Source organism: Apus apus, chromosome 3 (assembly GCF_020740795.1).
Source record: "Apus apus isolate bApuApu2 chromosome 3, bApuApu2.pri.cur, whole genome shotgun sequence".
NCBI classification, from domain to species: domain Eukaryota; kingdom Metazoa; phylum Chordata; class Aves; order Apodiformes; family Apodidae; genus Apus; species Apus apus.
In genome coordinates this window covers 5,979,831-6,000,000 of record NC_067284.1, presented here as the reverse complement: position 1 = coordinate 6,000,000, position 20,170 = coordinate 5,979,831, and the positions used below count along the sequence as shown (strand labels likewise).

The window sequence follows — 20,170 nt, the reverse complement described above, 5'->3', positions numbered from 1 at the left end:
AAAATGGATATAGAAAATGTTATGGAGAGAAAGGGAAGTAAATAATATAATCTGAATGCTTGTTTAAAATATCAAAACAAGCCTGTTAAAAACACTAACCTTTGAATCACATTATTTTATCTAAATGTTTATGGAAGAAGATATAGCAACTTATTCATGGAAGCTCACTTGCAAGAGCAAAACATTTCCATGTCACCAGGAAAGTAAGCAGTTGTTTTCAATATGTAACAAGAAGTAATGAGAACTGAGAAATGCTTAACAAGTGCTTCCTCTCTGTGCTTAGGCAATCTGGTCCTGCTAATGGCTCTGGCATCATATTTAGCTGTTCCTGTGATAGTCGAGTGGTGAGAGAGAACTCTGTGAAGTTACTACACTGTATGGGTAGATTGGTTCTTCACAGATCTTACAAGATAAAGGACTCACAAAGAAGTAATTCTCTGCATAAATAAATCTCTTTCATGCTTCTGATGAATCTGCAAATACTTGGACCTTTTTGGAATCTAAAAGCCTCTTGTGATTTTTATAACTGGGTAATTTTTTGTTCTGTTTTAAATTAAATTTTAGATAAGAATTTGTAAAGAAATCGACTGCTAAGAAATTATGAGACATTTAAATATCTAGCTTTTGTACTTCAGATTACTGAGACATTTCCTGTTTTGTTAAAATCTGAGATTAAATGGATAATAATGTTAATATGGAAAAAATATTGTCTTGTAGACCTCATCTGTATGCCTGCTACTTAAACATTGATTTCACCATTCAGAAAGGTTTTCCTAAACAACCATGATGTTTTATGCAGTCTGTGTTATCTGAAATTTTTTTCATCAAGGGCAGAAATTAACATAATGGATTAAAGGCTTAACCACTTCAGGAGAAACAGTTTTCCTTCTACGAATGTGTGATTCCACTGTCCAGGAAAGTTTGTCTTGGAAATACTAGACAAAGAAAAAAAGGGGAATTTTTTTTTAACCTGATTGAATTTACTTCTGTTCAGAATTCTTTCCAAAACAATCAATTTCATTAAGATCATAGTATTAGGCATAAAGTTAAATAAGATCCTATGTGATTTTAATTTTGTGGCACTATATTTTAGGTTTCTTCAGTTTCTGGAGGGTATACAAATATTATATATTTTTACTGTGGTTTTTCCGTACCTGATCAATATTCACTTCCACTTTGCTTTAAAGACAGGACTGTTGTATTGCTTTGTATTAATAAGATAAACTTTCAATGTAGCCTTCAAATTTTTAGAGTTTTGCCACACTGAAGCCACACATCTGATTATTTTCTGATCAGATGTATCTTCTCTTACCAAAATCCGTATTTGGGATTATATTTAGAATTAGTTTTCCATTTTAAAATTTTCTCTTGTTAAAATATTTTTCAAATAGTGTGATAAGACTCTTTGAAAAAGAAAGCAAGACGTGATAAAGTGAAGAGATGTCCTGTAAAGAAACCTGACATTGCTTTAAATTCTACTATACCTGCATTCTGTGGTTTTTTTTCAGTACAATCTAAATAATATGGTCCTTAATTTGGCTAATTATAGAAGTGAGGGAATATAACATTGACTTAGTACAAGTGAGGATGTCACCAGAGGATAGTACATCGTGTAGCTAAACGGAGACACAGCTTCAATATTGGAATGCACAGAAATGAGCTGATAGCAGCAAACTGAAAACTTGTACACTTTACTGCCAATAATTTCTGCTCATCCTTTCTTTGAAGACGTAAGAAGGAATAGATTTCTGTGAAACTTTTTTACAGGTGCAGTGAAATACTTCTACTTTTTTGTTCTTTGTAGAAAAGGAATTAGGTGAGTGATTCTCTGGTTGTTCTGTCTTGAAACTCTCAGAAACTGTACAGGTGTGTCAAAGAAAGCCTAAAGACCTGGAATAATTGATGAGGCTTATCACATTTGTACCTATTTTTCCTTCTAGTTTATTTGTCAAAGGCCATTTGGCTAGTACAGCTGTCTGAGTGTAGGACAAAACTAGAAATCCTTGTGGTACTGAGGTTAAAGCAGAATGTATATTTCCTCTATTTTCTTCCTCTCCTCCTCTCTTCTCTATGCAGTCAGCATTTTCAGATATGGAGAACCTTCTGAAATATAAGGGATTAACATCTCTAAAAATAAGATGAATGTTATAAAAATGAAGAGGTATTTGTACATTTAAGGAAAAATAAATTCTCATCAGATTAGTCAGTGATATGCAAAAAAAAAAAAAAAAGTTAAAACCTCTGCCTTAGCTTGGAAACATTTTTATTTTTAAATGTAGGTTTAGATACAGTACAGGAATTCAACTGTTACCCTGATGGATGGAGTCCTGATGGAGTATTGAAAAAGCTGGAAGTATATTCAGTTTTCAGTTCCTATTTTTGGTTTAATAATTCTGATAATTATATAGTATCATTTGGTTTTATGATATAAATATCCTTTTAAAATGAACCATATTTAGAGAGAGTGATTTCCAAATTATCAGAAAGAATCTTTGGGTAGATGGGGATTTTGCATATTGTTAAGAATTTTACTTAACATGGCACGATTGATATACACATTAAAAAAAAAAAAAAATCAGTTCTCTAGGAAGATGATGGTTGGTTCTTATATTTACCAAAACAGCAGCTATGTCTAACGTGATAGCAAAATTATTTTGAGTTGTTCATATTAGTAATCCTGTATTTCTTCTAGCAGTTGATTACTAAAAGCAACTTATAATTTCTGAAAATGTCATATATATAAAAAACTCTCATAGAATTTTTCTTTATCTTTATTTTAAGCTATCTATCCTTATTGTTGGTGTACTTGGAACTTCAGTGTGCTTTGGTATTTAAGGATTTCAAAGTACCTGAAACTTCAATTAATCTTTCAGTATCAAGGTATTCTCAGCCTTAGCCACTGAGCTTCCCATTAAAAGTTATTCAGCTTTTTTCTGAAATAACAGAATTTGAAGGTGTACTTTAATTAGGTGAATTTCAGTGGGTTAATACATTAGGCTAATAGACAGTCAAAGATGGCTGGTTTTATTAGGGCATTTTTAGAAGATGGAACTGGAAAACTAGTGTCACAAATTAGAACATATCTTTTCTATAATTTAATGAATTAACACATTGTGTAGAGTTTTTAATCAAAACAAAATGTATCTAATACAAATATGTGTGAATGCATTTAATTTGGTGTCTGATGGTGAAGCTGGAGTCAACAGTTTTTGGGAACCTGATTATTGGAAGTAGCAGCATAACACAATAACATGTTTACTCTGAAAGCAAACCATAATTAATAGAGAACTTGACTGAAACAAAAAATAATTATCCAGTGAAATGCAGTCAGTGGAGGCACAATTGCAAAGAAAATAAAATGTAATGGTACGAAGTCATTGCTTTTCTGTAATCTGTCTAGGCTATGATCTGCATATAATGTACAAATTTATTAAAAAATATACAAAAATGACAAAAAATAATGAAGAATCTAAAAATAGATGTGCTTCCAAAACTAAAAAGAAAAACAACCACCAAACAAACCACAAAAAACCCAAACCCCTAAAATATGCACTTTCTAAATCTAAACAAAAGATTGCTCTTCTAAATGATAGGCTGATGATCTCTGTTGATACCTTTTCTTTTAGGCATTCTTGGGAATTACAAGGACTGAGGTAAAGCAGAATCCTCTTTTGAAACAAACATGCAGTCTTTTATGGGCTAGTTATGTTTTACACTGCATAACAATTTGTTTTCTCCTGGAAACATGAACTTTGAAAGGCTGCACATGTAAATTTTTTATTACTGTTTTTTTTCTGAGGATATTAAAATCTGTGTCGTTGTTTCTTTCCAAGTGGAGAGAAATGTAAATAGAGCTTGATGAAGACAGGTGAAGGAAATATATTATGAATACTTAGGTCTGCTTTGTCTATGCATTTCAAAATAACCAAAATATATTTACTTCTGTAATTTCATTTACAACTTTGAAGGTGTGAAAGCTCTGAAATGATCACACACTGGGAAACTTTTACAGGATACAATAATAGAATGTGTAGGGATTCATTCTTTAGAATGCTTTTTTTTTTTCTCCATTTTTGTCACATTTGCATTTACTCTCAGGACTATTATAACTTTAATCCTCTCTAGTTGCTTACATTGTCAGGTGTACTTCCTTGCTGCATGAGGGTACAAAGGGGTTCAGTGTGCATGCTGAGTAGGATCTTTCTGTAATTACTTATAAATTGCTCATGCAGGGGACTTTTCGTGTGGTGGGATAAGCCTTGAATACTGAGCTAATATAAGAGTAGCAGGCAGCTTTTTATTATAGATGTGGTTGATGGAGTTGCAGTGATCACAATCATATTGATTTTTAACAGGAGAACAGATGAGAGGAAATAGACTACCAAAACCAAATAACGACCAATCGTTCCTGGTAATTAGGTTTTTGCTATCTGTCCTTAAGGTATATAAAAAAATGTGATGGGTTTTTTTATTGGGAAAAAAAAAAAAAGTTATAGCACATAAGATATTTTCTAAAGTTCAGAGGAAAGGCTGAGAAAGTACTTCAGAATAACTTTCACCTGGAAATTTTACAGTGGTTTTAGATGCTATATAGAAACCTAACTTCATAACTTCATAGCACCAGTTTCTAATTGTATATTATAAGCACAGTTCTGCAAATATTTATACAGTCACAGGGCATTTGTTATTGTAGAGTAGTACACTGATAGTCAATTGTTTATTGAATTAGCAGAGTTTATGACATGATGGGATATTTACAGGTCCTTATGAAATCACACTCCATGTGGAATCATAGAATCATTTAGGCTGGAAAAGACCTTTAAGATCACCAGCCACTAACCCTGTTCTACCATGTTCACCCCTAAACTGTATGACCAAGCACCACAACTATTTGACTTTTAAACACATCCAGGGATGATGGATCAACCACCTCTCTGGACAGCCTATTTCAATGCCTGACAGCCCTTTCAGAGTAAAAGAAAATTCCTAATGTTCAGCCTAAACTTCCCTTGGTGTAGCTTTAGGCCATTCCCTCTTGTCCTGTCACTAGTTACTTGTGAGAAGAGACCAGCACCTACCTCTCTACAGTGTCCTTTCAGGTACTTGTAGAGAGCAATGAGGTCTCCCCTCAGCCTCCTTTTCTTGAGACTAAACAACCCCAGTTCACAGAATCACAGAATGTTTGGAGTTGGAAAGGACCTTATAGACCATTGAGTTCCAATTCCCCTGCATGGGCAGGGATACCTCCCACTAGAACAGGTTGCTCAGAGCCCCATCCAACCTGCCCTTGAACACTTCCAGGATGGAGCCCCTGCAACATCTCTGGGCAGCCTGTTCCAGTGTCTCACCACCCTTACACTGAAGAATTTCTACCTGATCTCTAACCTACATCTCTCTTCTTTCAGATCAAAACCATTGCCCCTTGTCCTCTCACTGCAAACCCATGTAAAAAGTCCCTCCCCAGCTTTCCTGTAGGCCCCCTCCAGGTACTGGAAGGCCACTATGAGGTTCCCTCAGCTGCTCCTCATTGAACTTGTTCCCTAGGCCTTTTACCAGCCTAGCTGCTCTTCTCTGCACCCACTCCAGCACCTTGATATCTTTCTTGTATTGAGGTGCTCAAAACTGAACACAGTACTTGTGGTGGCGCCTCACCAGTGCTGAGTACAGGGGGAGGATCACTTCCCTAGACCTGTTTGCAACACTATTTCTAATACAATCCAGGATGCCATTGGCCTTCTTGGCCACCTGGGCACACTGCTGGCTCATGTTCAGCCACTTGTCAGTTTGCACCCCAAGGTCCCTTTCCACCAGGCAGCTTTCCAGCCAGGTGGATTTGTTAATGAGAAAATCAGAGAAAACACATTTCTAAAACTTATCTTTGTAGAACTATTTTTTGCCCTTTATTTTTTCATACAGTTAACAATGTTTATTCCAGACAAATGTAGATTACCATATAGGTTAAAGTATTTGTACTGGGAACTTTTTCCTCTTTCTTTGATTGGTAAGAAGTAAACAGCCTTGAATGATTGTACAGGGTAGTGACAGTTAACCTGTCCAATAAATGGTGGATTTATAAATAAGTGAGAATGAGAAGTTGATCAGAAAGTTGAGGACATCAATCACAGCTTAACCTGCCATCAGATTAACAAACCTTAGGTAGAGATACTGGCTTTGAATCCAGACTGTCATCCAATCAAATTTAAACTTTGAACCAAAGGATGCATTTCTAAATATTCTCATACTCTTTCTACTTACTTAAATGAAATTTTCTTTCATACTTAAGATTTAAACTATTGTTGCATGAGAATGACAAGGTGTCCTTGTCAGAAAATACAATTAAAAATTTTCCTGTGCGCTTCAGGGTGTATTTTAAATCTTCAACATTTTATTTTATAAAGTGAAATTTGGATCCTGAATCAAAGGTCAAGCAGATGAGAGAAATACTCCTGCTATTTTTATTTCAGAAAAACCTGCATTAAAGCTACATCCCCCGTGTTAATTGTTGGAAAAAATTCAAGTTGTCTGAAAATTTCACCTTCAATAAGTTAAAATCAAGCTGTACGAATTGGCTACCAGCCACTCATTTCAGATACTCAGGCATTTTTAGCACCCTAAATATTCAGTCAAATTACATGATTATCGGAGATAGTTTTCTGAGATGAAAAAGGTTTTATGACCTCAATTTTTTTTACTAGGAGGTGTATTTTTATTCTGTCAGTAGAAAAAATGCATGTTCTTTCTGGTTCAATGATGACGTAATGGCAAGAAACATGATAACAGCATCACTATCTTTTGATGTACTTTTCCTGTTCTTCTATTTTCTTGAATTTACTCAAATTTTGTTAACTTTTTCCTGTTTCACTGTCATTTCTCTGAGAACTGGGCAGCAAACTTTGTTGCATTGAAGGAAATGAGGAAAATACTTTTTTTTTCTTTTTTTTTTTATTTATGTGTAAGAAAAAATACTATACTTTAAAACAAATTACCTGGACAATTCTACTTTTTATAGATTTTTTTTTTTAATAAATTGTTAATTTTAATGCCTTTTTCAAAGACACAAGACATAAATAATTTTGCTGTGTTTGGATGTTAGATGATTTTTTTTTGATGGGGAAAAAAAATTGCATCTGTTTTGTCTCTACCTAAAATCAGATACACATATACATATAAAACCACCGTGTTAAAAATTCACTAGGCAACTAAATTTTAGAAGATAATATAAGCAGCTATGCCTTAATGTGATGATTATGCAGCTGGAATAGGACTACACTTTGAAAAAAAGTTTATGCTAACAAGTTGTTTGAATTTTGAAAAAGTTAGATGAACACTGTTTATAGCTTGCTGATGCTCATATCTTATTCTCTGTTGCAATGCATTTTTGAGGTTGGAAGAAGCCCTCTACTGTTTGCTTAATTGTACACCAGGGTAGCAGTGGGAATGTGTCAAGAAGTAAGAAAACACCAGCTTTAATAAGCATACAATGCAATTTAACAGTTCATAAACCAGTAAAATTTAATCCCAGGCTGAGAGATTTATTAAATCTCACTCAGCAAAATGGTTTTGTGGGATGTGTTAGCAAGTAAGAATTAAGTGAAATGATTTCAGGGGCAATAGGTTTTATTATCCGAGGAGGGGAGGAACTAGATTTTCAAGCCATTTCTTGTTAATTTCATTCACTCATTGTAATTGCCTTGAGTAGGAGAGTTTTGTGTGAGTAGCAGTAGTATGTTGAGTTTCTGGAATTTTTGTGCATGTTACTGCATTTGTCAGGCATCATCTTCCTGAAATATCTTCTGTTGGTGGTCTTGTGCAGCCATTCTTCTAATGATCGTTAAAGATTTTAAAATGTAATAAATCTTAAGCCTTTATCTGTCTGTAAGATAAAATTACTCTTAATTTTTTTTAATTATGTCATTTTTGCATCCATGTTTGTTTTTTTGTGCTCTTTAGCATTTCTTTCTTCCCTGGTTTGTTTCTCTCAGTGGTTGTTCTCAGTCTACATTGTCATAGGCTGCAGAAATTATGTTCTTTCCGTCTCATTTCTAATACTTCTGCCAGTTAGAAGATTTCCAGTTCTGCTTTATTTTTCCAAACAGGGGTTATAACCCTGTGACATAGTATGCTGACTTATTTTAACATATCATTCAACTGTCAAAAAAAAAATAATTTAAAAAGTTGATTTCTTCCAATACCTTTATTTCTGTAGCCTTGTACGACAAACTCCTTGAAGCCACTGCTCAGAGTATATCTTTACTCAATGTTACACTAATGTTTTTACTATGAGTTTCTGAAGGGGCTTTTCTTACATTAATGCTGTTCAGGCTGTGTTCAAACTGTAATATGAGTTTCTATGGGGTGCATATCTCTTAGAAATATGGGATACCCAAGAGAAAATCTAGTGTACTTGGCTAGATTTGTCATATTTTGGATTGATAAATGCTTTTTTTGTTCCCTTATTGCCCTCGATGAAGCACTCATCAAGTGTTTCATCAAGCTGTATGTTCATGACTGTATAGAATTAAAAAAAAAAAAAAAAAAAAGAAGAAAAGGAGATGCTTATTATTTAATTTTGAGTGAGGACAGGTGCAATGACAATGACTTTGTGGTTGTAAAATTAGTATGGCATGACACGATTTACCCTTCTGTCCTTTTTTCCAGCATAGTGTAAGACATCACATGATTTACTGAGATGTAAAACTGTATTAAAAAACCAGTTTCATCTGGGACATTCATTTTGGGACATTTCTGAGATTTAAAATGAATAAATATGGCACTGTAAATCTTTATTGTGCAATGCATTGTAAATAATATTTTTTCTCCATAAAAAAGTTATGCTGGGGAAGGGAGGAGATTTGACCAGGCTGTCCTGTTCATTCTGCCTCCAGCATCCACTGCTTGCTCAGGCTGCTGTTCTTACCCTTCCTAATTGTGCTATGTCCCTCTGATTAGAAATAATCTGGATATATTTGGAGTTGAACAAACCTAACAATCCCAACAACCTGAATTTGCACCTAGTGTTCTATCCAAGGCATTACTGTTGTGTAAGAAATAAAACGCAATTTATAAGGGCCAATGGAAAATTCTGTCCTTCTGTATCATGCCCTGCCTCGTGTACTTACACTCCTTTTGCCAAATGGGAAGGTAAATGTCTTCTTATGTTCTGAGCTCTCACAAGGACAGTACCATAAATAAAAGCTCAGAGAATCTTGCTGCAGTATGAAAATTGCGTGTTAAGACTTTGTTAAACCAGTGACTACAATCAGTCTGAACTAGGAGACAAAGATACTTTGGAGATGGCTGTGTTGCTAATGGAAATTCAGTCAGTAGCAAATGACATTATAAGATGAAATAAGTTTCAGAATGCATTATGAGCTCCGTATGAATTGCTTTTAACATGTTCACACATTTTCAAGGACTTTGTTTAAAACAAGTGTAAAGTATTCTTTCATGCATTTATCTGGGTACTTTTGTCATGGTCACCTAGGAAACAAATGCAGATATAAATTTATGAGTGCTTGCGTTCAGTTTCATTTCATTTTTTATGCATCTAGGGGAGTCACACTTGGAAAGAATTTAAGCTTCAATTTAATTAATGCACAAAATATTTAAAATCCATTCGTGACCATCAGACACTAGGCAAAAACCTCTGAACAGATTGGCCTTTTAAATGTAATTGCTCTTGTTTCACAAAGGAAGAATTTGACTGACTACAGATAGGAGGGCAGAAATAATCTTGAAGAGAACAATGATCTGCATATGAAAAAATGTAAGCTATTTTGCTTAACGTACAGATAATATGCAGGTAAATACAGCATAAGGACCAAAAAGTGGATAAGTAGATGTATAGTTTACTAATCAATGGAAAAGGTTTGGCTTGTGTGATGCAGTATTTCAAGTGAACTATCCAGTGTCGTCCCGTGAATATTTTAGTGAGACAATTATTCTTTTATTTTTTAGTTCAGCTTTGTGTGAGATTTTTTGATTGTGGGTTTGTTTGCTTGTTGTTTTTTTTTTTAAGGATTTTAGCAAAATATTGGTCTTTGCATAAAAATCTAGATATATTTAATTTATAATGTATTTGTAACCTAATACTAATGACAGCAGTGGCTGGCAAAGACAGATTCAAATCTCTATGCTGTGATAGGATGTGGCTTGTCAACTGAGATAAACAGTATAACACTATTATTTTTTCTTTCTCATAAACCACCATTTCTACATCAAATATTTCAACTTTTGATTGTGGAAAATCCAGTCTTCTTATACTCTTTAGCAATACACAAGTTGCATGATAGAAAAGTTGTATCTGAATTTAATTGAGACAAATTTTGAAGTTGTATTTCTCATTTGACACACATCAAAGCTTTCATTCCCCCCCCCCCCCCCTTCCTTTCCCTTCTTTCTTTCAGAGTTAAAGGGACATTAATTTGTTTTACTTGACATGGCTTGAATGAATAAAGTCAAGTTCAAACACAAAAGACAGATCACTGTAAACAAGTATGTATCATACTTGCAAGGAGGTCATCTTTAATATCTTACACTTACCATAAAAACATATTGCAAATTGTTAAGCAGTCTAATCCTCATTAAGATAATCTTGTTAGTGAGATAATTAATTTAGCTAACAAAAAATATTTTTTTAAAAAACAACACCAACGCTTTTGTTTGGTCCTATTCTTTGTCTCCCTTTCTGAGAAAACAGTTCCTCACAGTCACTGAAAAAATTGTCTGAGGAAAGAGGGCTACTATGACATCTTGTATATCACAAATTGTGTAAATACAATAATCTTCTGATCTAGGGAAAATAAACTACTAATATTGCAAATAACTCCTTTTTCTCTGAGTTCCACATTGGATCACATACTAAACAATAATAAATAAATTTATTAAGCTTGTCTTTTCCATTGACTTATTTCATATGTCACTCAACATAGAAAATTTCTTGGTGTTTTCAAGTGCTTCACAGAGCACCTTTTAAATAGAAGACCATATTTCTTCACAGACTTTTATTAGTAATAAATTTAATTAAGGTGAAAAACAATCACATTAGTTTAATTTAAATTTTAATTGAAAACCTCAGGGTCTTTTCCTGCTTCCAAGTTGTTTTTAATCATCTGTATTTTAGTAACTGAAAGTTCTTTCAGATCATGTCTAAGTAACTTTTTTTCTTTAATTGTAGATTACAGAGGACTATAATTTATGATAATAAAAGCTGAAACATGATTTTTTTTTTTTCTGCTTGAGAAGTGTACTATTTCTGATATAGCCCATGAGGAAACAGAATTAGCTTAACAATCCTTCATCTTAATATTAACCTTGATTGCATGATAAAAATAATGTTTACTAAAAATAAAGCACATATTTTTGCAATTTAGAGATAATTCTGAAACACAGAGAGATGAATCAGAGAGGAGTGGTTTACAGGTACAGGAAATCCTCATATAGTTTGATGGAAGGAAATGAAAATGTCATACAAAAACATTGCCATGGAAATAAGGTGCACACATAAGCCATGATTTGATGTCACTAAATGTGGAATCTGCAATATTTTTTAACTGTTATTAGTTAATAAGGCACATGTATTCCAAAAGTAATTAGCACCTTTATTGAATCAGATGTCAAATAACATCAATGAACTCTTATGTCATGCAAGCCTGAAGATGGTTGTGAAGACCATGATACCTCTGTTCTGGTAGCCTTGCTTGGATTTAGCTGGATGTAAGTGTGAGCTCTTCTGCTCACTTTTTTGGAAGTTCTTAAGATACAGACCCAGATCTCAGGTTATAGCTGTAGTGCATAAACAGCCCATGTAGTTTCAGGATTTTCAGCTGATTCTCATCTATCAGCCATGCTGAAGGTCACCTAAAATCATGCGTTTTTTATGTCATAAGAAGGGCAGAAAAACTTGGCACAGAAGCAGTTTTTCATTTCCATTAGGTGGGGAAGATTTCTTCTTGGCTGAGACCCAGGCTATAGTGGGTTTCTTCTGCATCAGCTTTGCCTATATAGGTTAGAAACCAGCAAAAAAATACTCTCCTGCCAACCTTCTACCTCCAAGGCCCCAGAACTCGAGCTGTCTCTACAATACTAATTAATCAGGACAAGCAAGTTTGTGACAAAAATCAGTGTTCACTGACTAGAGCTTATCAAAAGACTTGGACAACTTCAGGAGTGGCTGGTGATGGAAAAGACCACCTTTTACTCTGAGAAGGCCTCGTGAGTTACATTAGACTCTTTCTTTAATAATAGAGAGGACTGTTTTTCTACCTCCTTTATACTGAGCTCAGCTCCACCAGAACCCTCTCACAGTGAGACTGGCATACTTACATACAATGTGTTAGAGAATTTAGCAAGTAATTTATCAAGACTGAGAAGTGATTATACAGTAACTAATGTAAAAAAAATAGAGGCAAACACAATACCCACAGTATGACAGGAGCTAAAGGAATGACAGAATAGTATTGAGAATAAACCTGTAGTATCCAACTGAGTTTGCGATAAAAATCAAACACAGATTGGTACTTTCTCTCTATTTGAGTTATACTGTGACTGAAATCATGTCTCTGATTAAGCTGTTACCTCTGAGTGCTAAAAGCTTTCTTGTTGCTTGACAGAGTCAATTGAAAAACAGACTTGTGGTCACAGACATCTGTCTCTTGACATCTTAATCACCAAACTCAATCTCATTCAATTCAATGTGATGAAAATTTTTTGTAGCTTCTATAGTTAGAGTAATTTTTTCTTTTGTAGTTGTAGAAATACAAATAACATATGATAAGCAGTGTTTTCGTTTAGATTATTTGAATCCGAACAAGTCATCATGAATGCTAAGTGGGATTGTGAAAAAAAAACAACAAACAACCCATAACCCATAGTTCAGAAACTGTACCAAGACATATTTGTGACATACAGCATAATTCTTAAAAGTTTATACAAGTTAATTAAAGCAGCACTAATCTGATTTTTCAATAAGATTGTTTTCTTGTATTATGTGTGCTTCTATGAATGGAAGCATTATAGCAAGTTTCTATCTGAAATTCAAGAACCATTGCTTCTCCTGAAGTTTCTACCTCTTCTTCCTTCCAGATTGCTAATCTCTATTTAGATGCAATAAAGAATCCTAAAAATTTCACTAGGGACAATTCCTCCCTGGTCTCCAGACAGTCTCTTACTGAAACCTGCAGTACATCCTGTACCACAAAGCACAGTTCTGAAAGTGTGATTTAAGGAAGAGAAAGTGGTATGGACAAAAGGCAGCAAGGCATAAAGGTTAGCAAGCCTAATGAATGAGGGTGGAGAGCAAGGCCAACAGCTATCAATTCCTACAGTCTCTCAGAGGAAAAGCAAAATGACCAAGCAAGAGGAGAGCCCAAGCTGTAAATTCAAGTATATACTTTATATCTTTTCCTGAGTTCTGTGCTTTTTATTTCTCTCATAATAAAATCAATGGTTGCACCCAGTGAGCTGAGTGCAATATATTGAATCACTAAACCAATATATTCTTGAGTGCACGGTTCTATCTGTCTTTATTCAGTACAGACATCTACCTTCACATTTAGCTTTAATCTGCCTATACAGAGTGGGTTGTGGAATCTCTTTCCATGTAAGTAAGGGATTTATCTTGTACCATCTAAAAATCAAACAGAGCACTCAGCTTTCAGCCAGTGATTAGTTTATGTTGTGTGCATTTAAAAAAGAAATACATTCTGATTTAGATTTACTTCCAGTGAAGTGATATTAATCAGTCAAATATGAAGAATATTATCAGAATTTGAATGACTTCTAAAACTTTAATAGCTTCCACTGCAGTTGGTTGTCTTGTCATTCTACAGATTTCCAGCTCAGTGGCTTACAGAATTTGTGAAAAAGCCACGTTAATACTCTGCATCTGACACAATGTCCATTTGATTTCTTCTGTTGTGTCTTACTAGTCCTGTGTCCAAATTTACATCTATTTAATCAGTTAATTGTGGTTTTGAACTTCTGTGTCTTAATGGGCTGCTTTCGCTAAAATTTCATGGCAATTTCAACTATCCTTCATTGGTGCAAGAACTACAGTTTTAGAAATTAAGCTGATTTTAAAAGAAAAAAAAAAAAAGGAAAAAGTTTGTATTTCTGAGCCAGATTAATATGTTGTACTAGTATAATTTATTTTAAAAACTCTTGTCTAAGCTCCGACTACTGCCAAGTATTGCTTCTAGAATATTAAGCTTTGTATGACGCTTACTCAGCATGTCATTCCAACTTTTTGGTGTTTCACTGCCTCCTTGTCAAATATCAGCTTGCCCTAAAAGCAATTTAATGCCTTGAAGATAATGAACAATTTGGCAGCAAAAATATTTTCTGACTGATTTGAAGCCCCTGCATAATCTACTTGTTGTTTGGGATCATTGGAACCTATTACACTGGCTATTTTAAAATTAAGATTTATTTCTGTTTGAATTTGAAATCTCTCATTGGGAGAGCCATTTAAATGTAAAAGTATATTTTCCCGTTTAACAGCAGCTTATGGACTATAATGGTAGAGCATTTTTGCATTTTTATGTTTAGTTTTATTGTAAAGAGCCTTGGGATGCATTTGCATGAAAGGCACTATATAAGCTCATTTCGTATCGCATTGTATTGTATTGTGACAAGTGCAATAATCTCCAGGTTCCCTATCCATTAAAGAACTAATTTCACAGCTCACTAATTATGTGAATGAGAAAGGGAAAAGTCCTTTTTCTCCAAGGTATGCTGAGCAGATGGCATAGTAGTCATTGCCACCAGCCGAATCTAAGTTCCTCTTTTGCTTTTGGTTCCAAGGTTTGCCTCTGTTTATCAAATAGAACAGGAGAGAGATGTTTTTCTTGTAGATCATGGCAATGTGTACTGAGAGCCTGTCCCTGTCCTTTGCTAACACAACATTAGTGAGCACAAACCAGGCCTAAACAGCTTCTTTATTTAAGACAGGACATGAAAACCATCAAAATAAATGTGCACTTTAATATGATTATAATTTGCCTCTGATTTATCGGAGATACTGGTTAGGTCTGTTGTAGGGATTTAAACTGATAACCAGAAAAAATTATTAATGAATCAGTTGAGTACTTTTGGGACTGCATCTACTCTGAAATTTCAAAACAAAATAACATTATTTCCTTAGCATATGGACTTTCCTTCCTAGGTAAAGGTTTTGCTACCTTGCTAATACTTTTTTTTTCTTTCACCTCACAAGTGGAAATAACTGACTTCTGTCCAACATGTATACTGTGATTTGTATAGCCTCCTAGTGCACTGCTGCATCGAAGTAGGATAAGTCATCAGAGATACCAGTGTTCTCTTATGGTCCTGACAATTGATATTTGGGCCCTTACTTCAGCATTTAAAAGAGAAATGCTGAGGCTGAAGGTCCTGACACATCTTAGGTAGGACTTGGCAACAAGGCTACATTTTACAGTGCTGCACAAGCAATCTGGCCATTTTCTTGCTTTAACATCATAAGTAGAGATAATTTTTTGTTTCCTTCTCTCCCTGCTGGTCTGAAACATGTTTTTGTTTTGTGTTCATGGTTCTGATTTCATTCTAATTTCAGACGGATGCAGCACTAATGTATGATGCAGTGCATGTGGTGTCTGTGGCTGTCCAGCAGTTCCCACAGATGACGGTCAGTTCGCTCCAGTGTAACCGCCACAAACCCTGGCGCTTTGGGACCCGCTTTATGAGTCTCATCAAAGAGGTAAGTCACTAATAAAGTGCCCTGCTTCATTACTCCCCCAATTCCCATTTTCTTTTCTAGCAACTCTTCTTGAATTATGTCTTTTTTCCTTCAGTAGATGGGAATTTCTCAGCTTGTTATGTGGAAAGAGTTTAGCAGGGAAGGCAACATTTTTTATTGAGACTGAGTTTTCCTGAGGTGTTAGTTGGAACAAAGGAACGTAAAAGGATGAAGGAAGGGCATTATAAATAAAACTTGTTTGTAGGTAGTTGGGGTGTATAATATATGTTTGATATTTGTGGTATAAAATTCCAAATGCCTGAAACCCCAAACCATAGACTGTTAATGACAAATTCAGCAACTAAATGCTGACATGAGCTTAAAAGGGGCAAGAATGAAGTTTGCTACCTGGTTTGTTGGTTTTTTTTGTGTTTTTATTTGGTTTGTTTTTGTTTGTTTGTTTGGGGTTTGTTAGGGTTTTTTGTGGTGTTTCTTGTTGTTGTTGTTGTTTTGTTTTTTTTTTCTCTAAAGTGAATTAGTATACATGGCCTTTGTCTCCTAGTCAGCTGTTTATATACTAAGTATCATAGAATCATAGAACGGTTTGAGTTGCAAGGTCCCTTAAAGATCCTCTACTTCCAACCCCCTGCACAGGCAGGGACACCTCCCACTAGACCAGGTTGCACAGAGTCCCATCCAACTTGGCCTTGGACACTTCTAGGGAGTCGGCTTCCACAACTTCCCTGGGCAACCTGGGCCAGTGTCTCACCACCCTCACACTAAAGAATTTCTTCCTAATGTCTCTCCTAAATCCCCCCTCTTCCAGTTTTGATCCATTACTTCTTGTCCTCTCGCTACACACCCTGGTTAAAAGTCCCTTCCCAGCTTTCCCCTTCAGATTCCAGAAGGCTGCTATGAGGTCCCCCCAGAGCCTTCTCTTCTCCAGGCTGAACAACACCAGCTCCCCCAGCCTGTCCTCGCAGGAGAGGTACTCCAGCCCTCGAATCATCTTTGTGGTCCTTTCTCCAGGAGCTCCGTGTCCTTCTTATGTTGGGGGCTCCAGAAAAGGACATAGTACTCTATGTGGGGTCTCATGAGAGCTTAGTAAAGGGGGAGAATCACCTCCCTGGCCCTGCTGGCCATGCTTCTTTTGCTGCAGCCCAGGACATGGTTGGCTTTCTGGGCTGTAAGCACATGGCTGGCTCATGTTGAGCTTCTCCTCCACCATCACACCCAAGTCCTTCTCTTCTGGACCTTTTTCAATCCATTCTCCACTCAACTTCTATTTGTGCTTGGGATTGCCCCAACCCAGGTGCAGGACCTTGCACTTGGCCTTGTTGAACTTCATGTGGTTTGCAGAAGCCCACTTCTCAAGCCTGTCAAGGTTCTCTCTGGATGGCATCCCTGTGTTGATCTCACCACACAGTTTGGTGTTGTTGGCATATATGCAAAATTCTATGATAAAGAGAACTATCTGTAGTGGAATATAATTCTTTTTTTTTAATATTGGTTCCTTTTAGGATGATAATTTTGTTTTCAACATTCCCGTCTCTACTTTGTATAGTTTTAGAATTAGGTAGACTTTAAGATATTAAAAAATGAGGATATTTCACTTTATTAAAAGTAAAGAATCAGCTCTGGAAGACTGGCTCAGTGACTTCAGTTTTCACTTTCTCAGAGTGGTTTCAAGAGACTCAGCATCTTACAAAAACAAGCCTTTATTTGAATGAAATTACCTGAAGAAAAAATGAAATCCAGTATTAATGAAAAAACTTGAGGCTTGGGGTGGGAGAGGGGGGGATAAGCATGTAAGGAAGCAGAAGGAAAAATGCATGCATGAATAATGGAGAAATTAAAACAAAACAACTTTTTATTTCAGTTAGTAAGAAAAGTCTGTTATTTATTTTTTTTTCTGTGAAGGCTGAAGGAAGGTTAATCTCATTAGAAAAAAGGAAATGCAAGGGTATCATTTTTTAAAATCATGCACAAGGTAAATTATATAGATATAATGAATAATCAGTATTTCCCTTTTGTCAGAGGTCAATTTGTTGTTTTGAGGCAAAAAAGGAAGAGCTAATTATTTATTTATCTTTCTCCATAGGCTCACTGGGAAGGCCTCACAGGCAGGATAACCTTCAACAAAACCAATGGCTTAAGGACAGATTTTGATTTAGATGTTATCAGCCTCAAGGAAGAAGGTCTTGAAAAGGTGTGTAAGATGTTTACCTCCAAAGTGATAGAACAAAAAACCCCAAAAAACCTCACCCCCTAAAAACAGTAGCAATTTCAATAACATTACATGTGTTATGTAAAACAATGTACCTGTCCTCAACTTGATAGTTGGTTTCAAAGTCTTCTATTAAAAGCTGTTATCTTGATATTTGAAAGTTAGTTGTCTTTGAGCAGTGTGTTTCTTGCCACGTTCTTATATTTGACAGGAGTAGGGAAGAGCAGGACTGTGGATGAACCTGTGGTTATGTGTAGGTGTAATTTCTTTACATCTTAATAATACAGGAAGAATAACCCCAAACAATGAAATAAACCAGCTTCGTTTTGGCAATTTTGTGTTTTAAGGGAGAACTTTGGCTTTCTTGGAATACAAAGCTTCTATCTGTGACACCAAAAAATTAAGAATAAGTAGCCAGACAGGTTTGTCTATCTTCTGACATGGATTTTTCTTGTGCAGAGACGGAGTGAAAGACCAAAGGATTGAGAACTTTCTGTGTAGCCTAATACTGTCTGTATTTGAACTAAAGGCCTTGGAGAACACACACAGATATTTGGCCTACCTACATGAAACCTTGATGATTTGAAATCAGATCATCTTCCTACTCTTCTTCAGCCACCATGCCATGGAGAGGCAATGCAGGAAGCTGCAGCATCTCACATTGTTGTGATCAGTAGACAGAAAATTTGCAACTTGCATTTGCCTTTTAGTTTGTATTTATCTGTTGTATTCAGTGTTTTGTATGCACAGTGTTCTCCTTCATCTTTAGCTTTACCAACTATTGGCCCAAGGTAATATTGTGATCACAAAAAAAAGAGAAATTAAGGGAAGGCACTCTGCTTGCATTTCTTCTTTTTTAATATAAATCACTGTTTGGAGAAGCTAGCCTAAACAACATATTTCTCCAAACCTTCCCCCCTCTCTATATAAGTTTTGGATTATTAATTAAATACTTACATAGGTAGTGACATGTTTAAAAAATGTAATAAAGAGTCTTCCTATGAAGTATTCCATGAAGGGAAGCAAATAGAGAATAAATATTCTGCACTGTTTGTGCACAGCTTTCTCTAGAAGTAACAGCTTTGAGAATATATTTGTGTGATTTGGGAGCTATATAAATCAGCAGAATCTGTGTCTTAAGGTGTTGAGTTCTAGCTCATTAATAAAGATAATGCAAAGAATGTCTTATTTGGAATGTGTTAATTTCATTCAATTTCCTTGATTTTTTGATTCACAAAACTAAAATACAAGTTGAATAAACAAATTCACAATTAAAATTATTTATTAAAAATAATGAAATAATTTATCAAAACAGAATTATATTTCTAAAGTAATGCTTTTGATAGTTCTTATAAGTCTAGAGAGCTGATTCTAACCGTTGATAATTATTCACATCCTTGTGGCTGTGGCTATACTGAAAAATAGGAGAGGATGCATTTTAATTAGCAACATGTTAGCTTTTGCTACGTTAAATTTGAATTATGAACTTGAACTTCAATAAAATAGATGATTTAATGAATTAAGGATTCAAAATTGATGAAGTAAGGTGATGGCCTTTCTTTAGGAATTTTCGTGTTACTGCTTCATAGGTTGGAACTTGGGATCCGTTGAGTGGCCTTAACATGACAGAGAATCACAAAGGAAAACCAGCCAACATCACAGATTCCTTGTCCAATCGCTCTTTAATTGTTACCACCATCTTGGTAAGTAATTATATTTGCATTTCTAGAAACACAGTTGCATAGAAAAGCTAATAAAATACACTATACTAATTACAACAGCAATGAACAGTCTGTGTATGTGTTACAGCTACTTAGAATATACTATTCAATGAATGAACTCTGGTTATTAAGATATTTGTAGGTATTTACTCTTGTCTAAATTGTAAGTAAATTATCCCAATTTTTGAGTTACGTCTGTTGATCAGTAATTTCACTTTCCAATTACTGACTAAAATTTTCGGTTCTTTCCCAAAGCTTTTTATTTCAGCACCATATGAGAGAAAAAAAGATGTTTCTTTAAAAAAATGTTTTGACTCTTAGCTGGACGATTTTTAGGCAGCAAAATTAATTGCTTTCATTTGCTAATCCACTACCATACTGACTTGAAAGAAAGTAAAAATAATTTTACATTTGTTTGAATCATCATTATTAATTTATTGTTAAGTTGAAATGTTTAATGATACAGACATTTGTTTGAGGTATTATTTGAACTAAACCAGAAGAAACGTTTCAAATATCTTCTTTTTC

General features: G+C 35.0%; 1 protein-coding gene across 5 annotated transcripts in view; it reads left to right on the top strand.

Moving 5' to 3' along the window:
• GRIK2 (glutamate ionotropic receptor kainate type subunit 2) overlaps positions 1–20,170 on the top strand; it is a 358,302-nt gene that overhangs the window by 187,523 nt on the left and 150,609 nt on the right. For all 5 annotated transcript variants that reach the window (XM_051614110.1, XM_051614111.1, XM_051614109.1 and 2 more), the window contains 3 exons: positions 15,572–15,715; positions 17,796–17,903; positions 19,511–19,624. In XM_051614110.1, the coding sequence (XP_051470070.1) occupies positions 15,572–15,715; positions 17,796–17,903; positions 19,511–19,624 (366 nt within the window). The remainder of the gene's footprint in view (positions 1–15,571; positions 15,716–17,795; positions 17,904–19,510; positions 19,625–20,170) is intronic.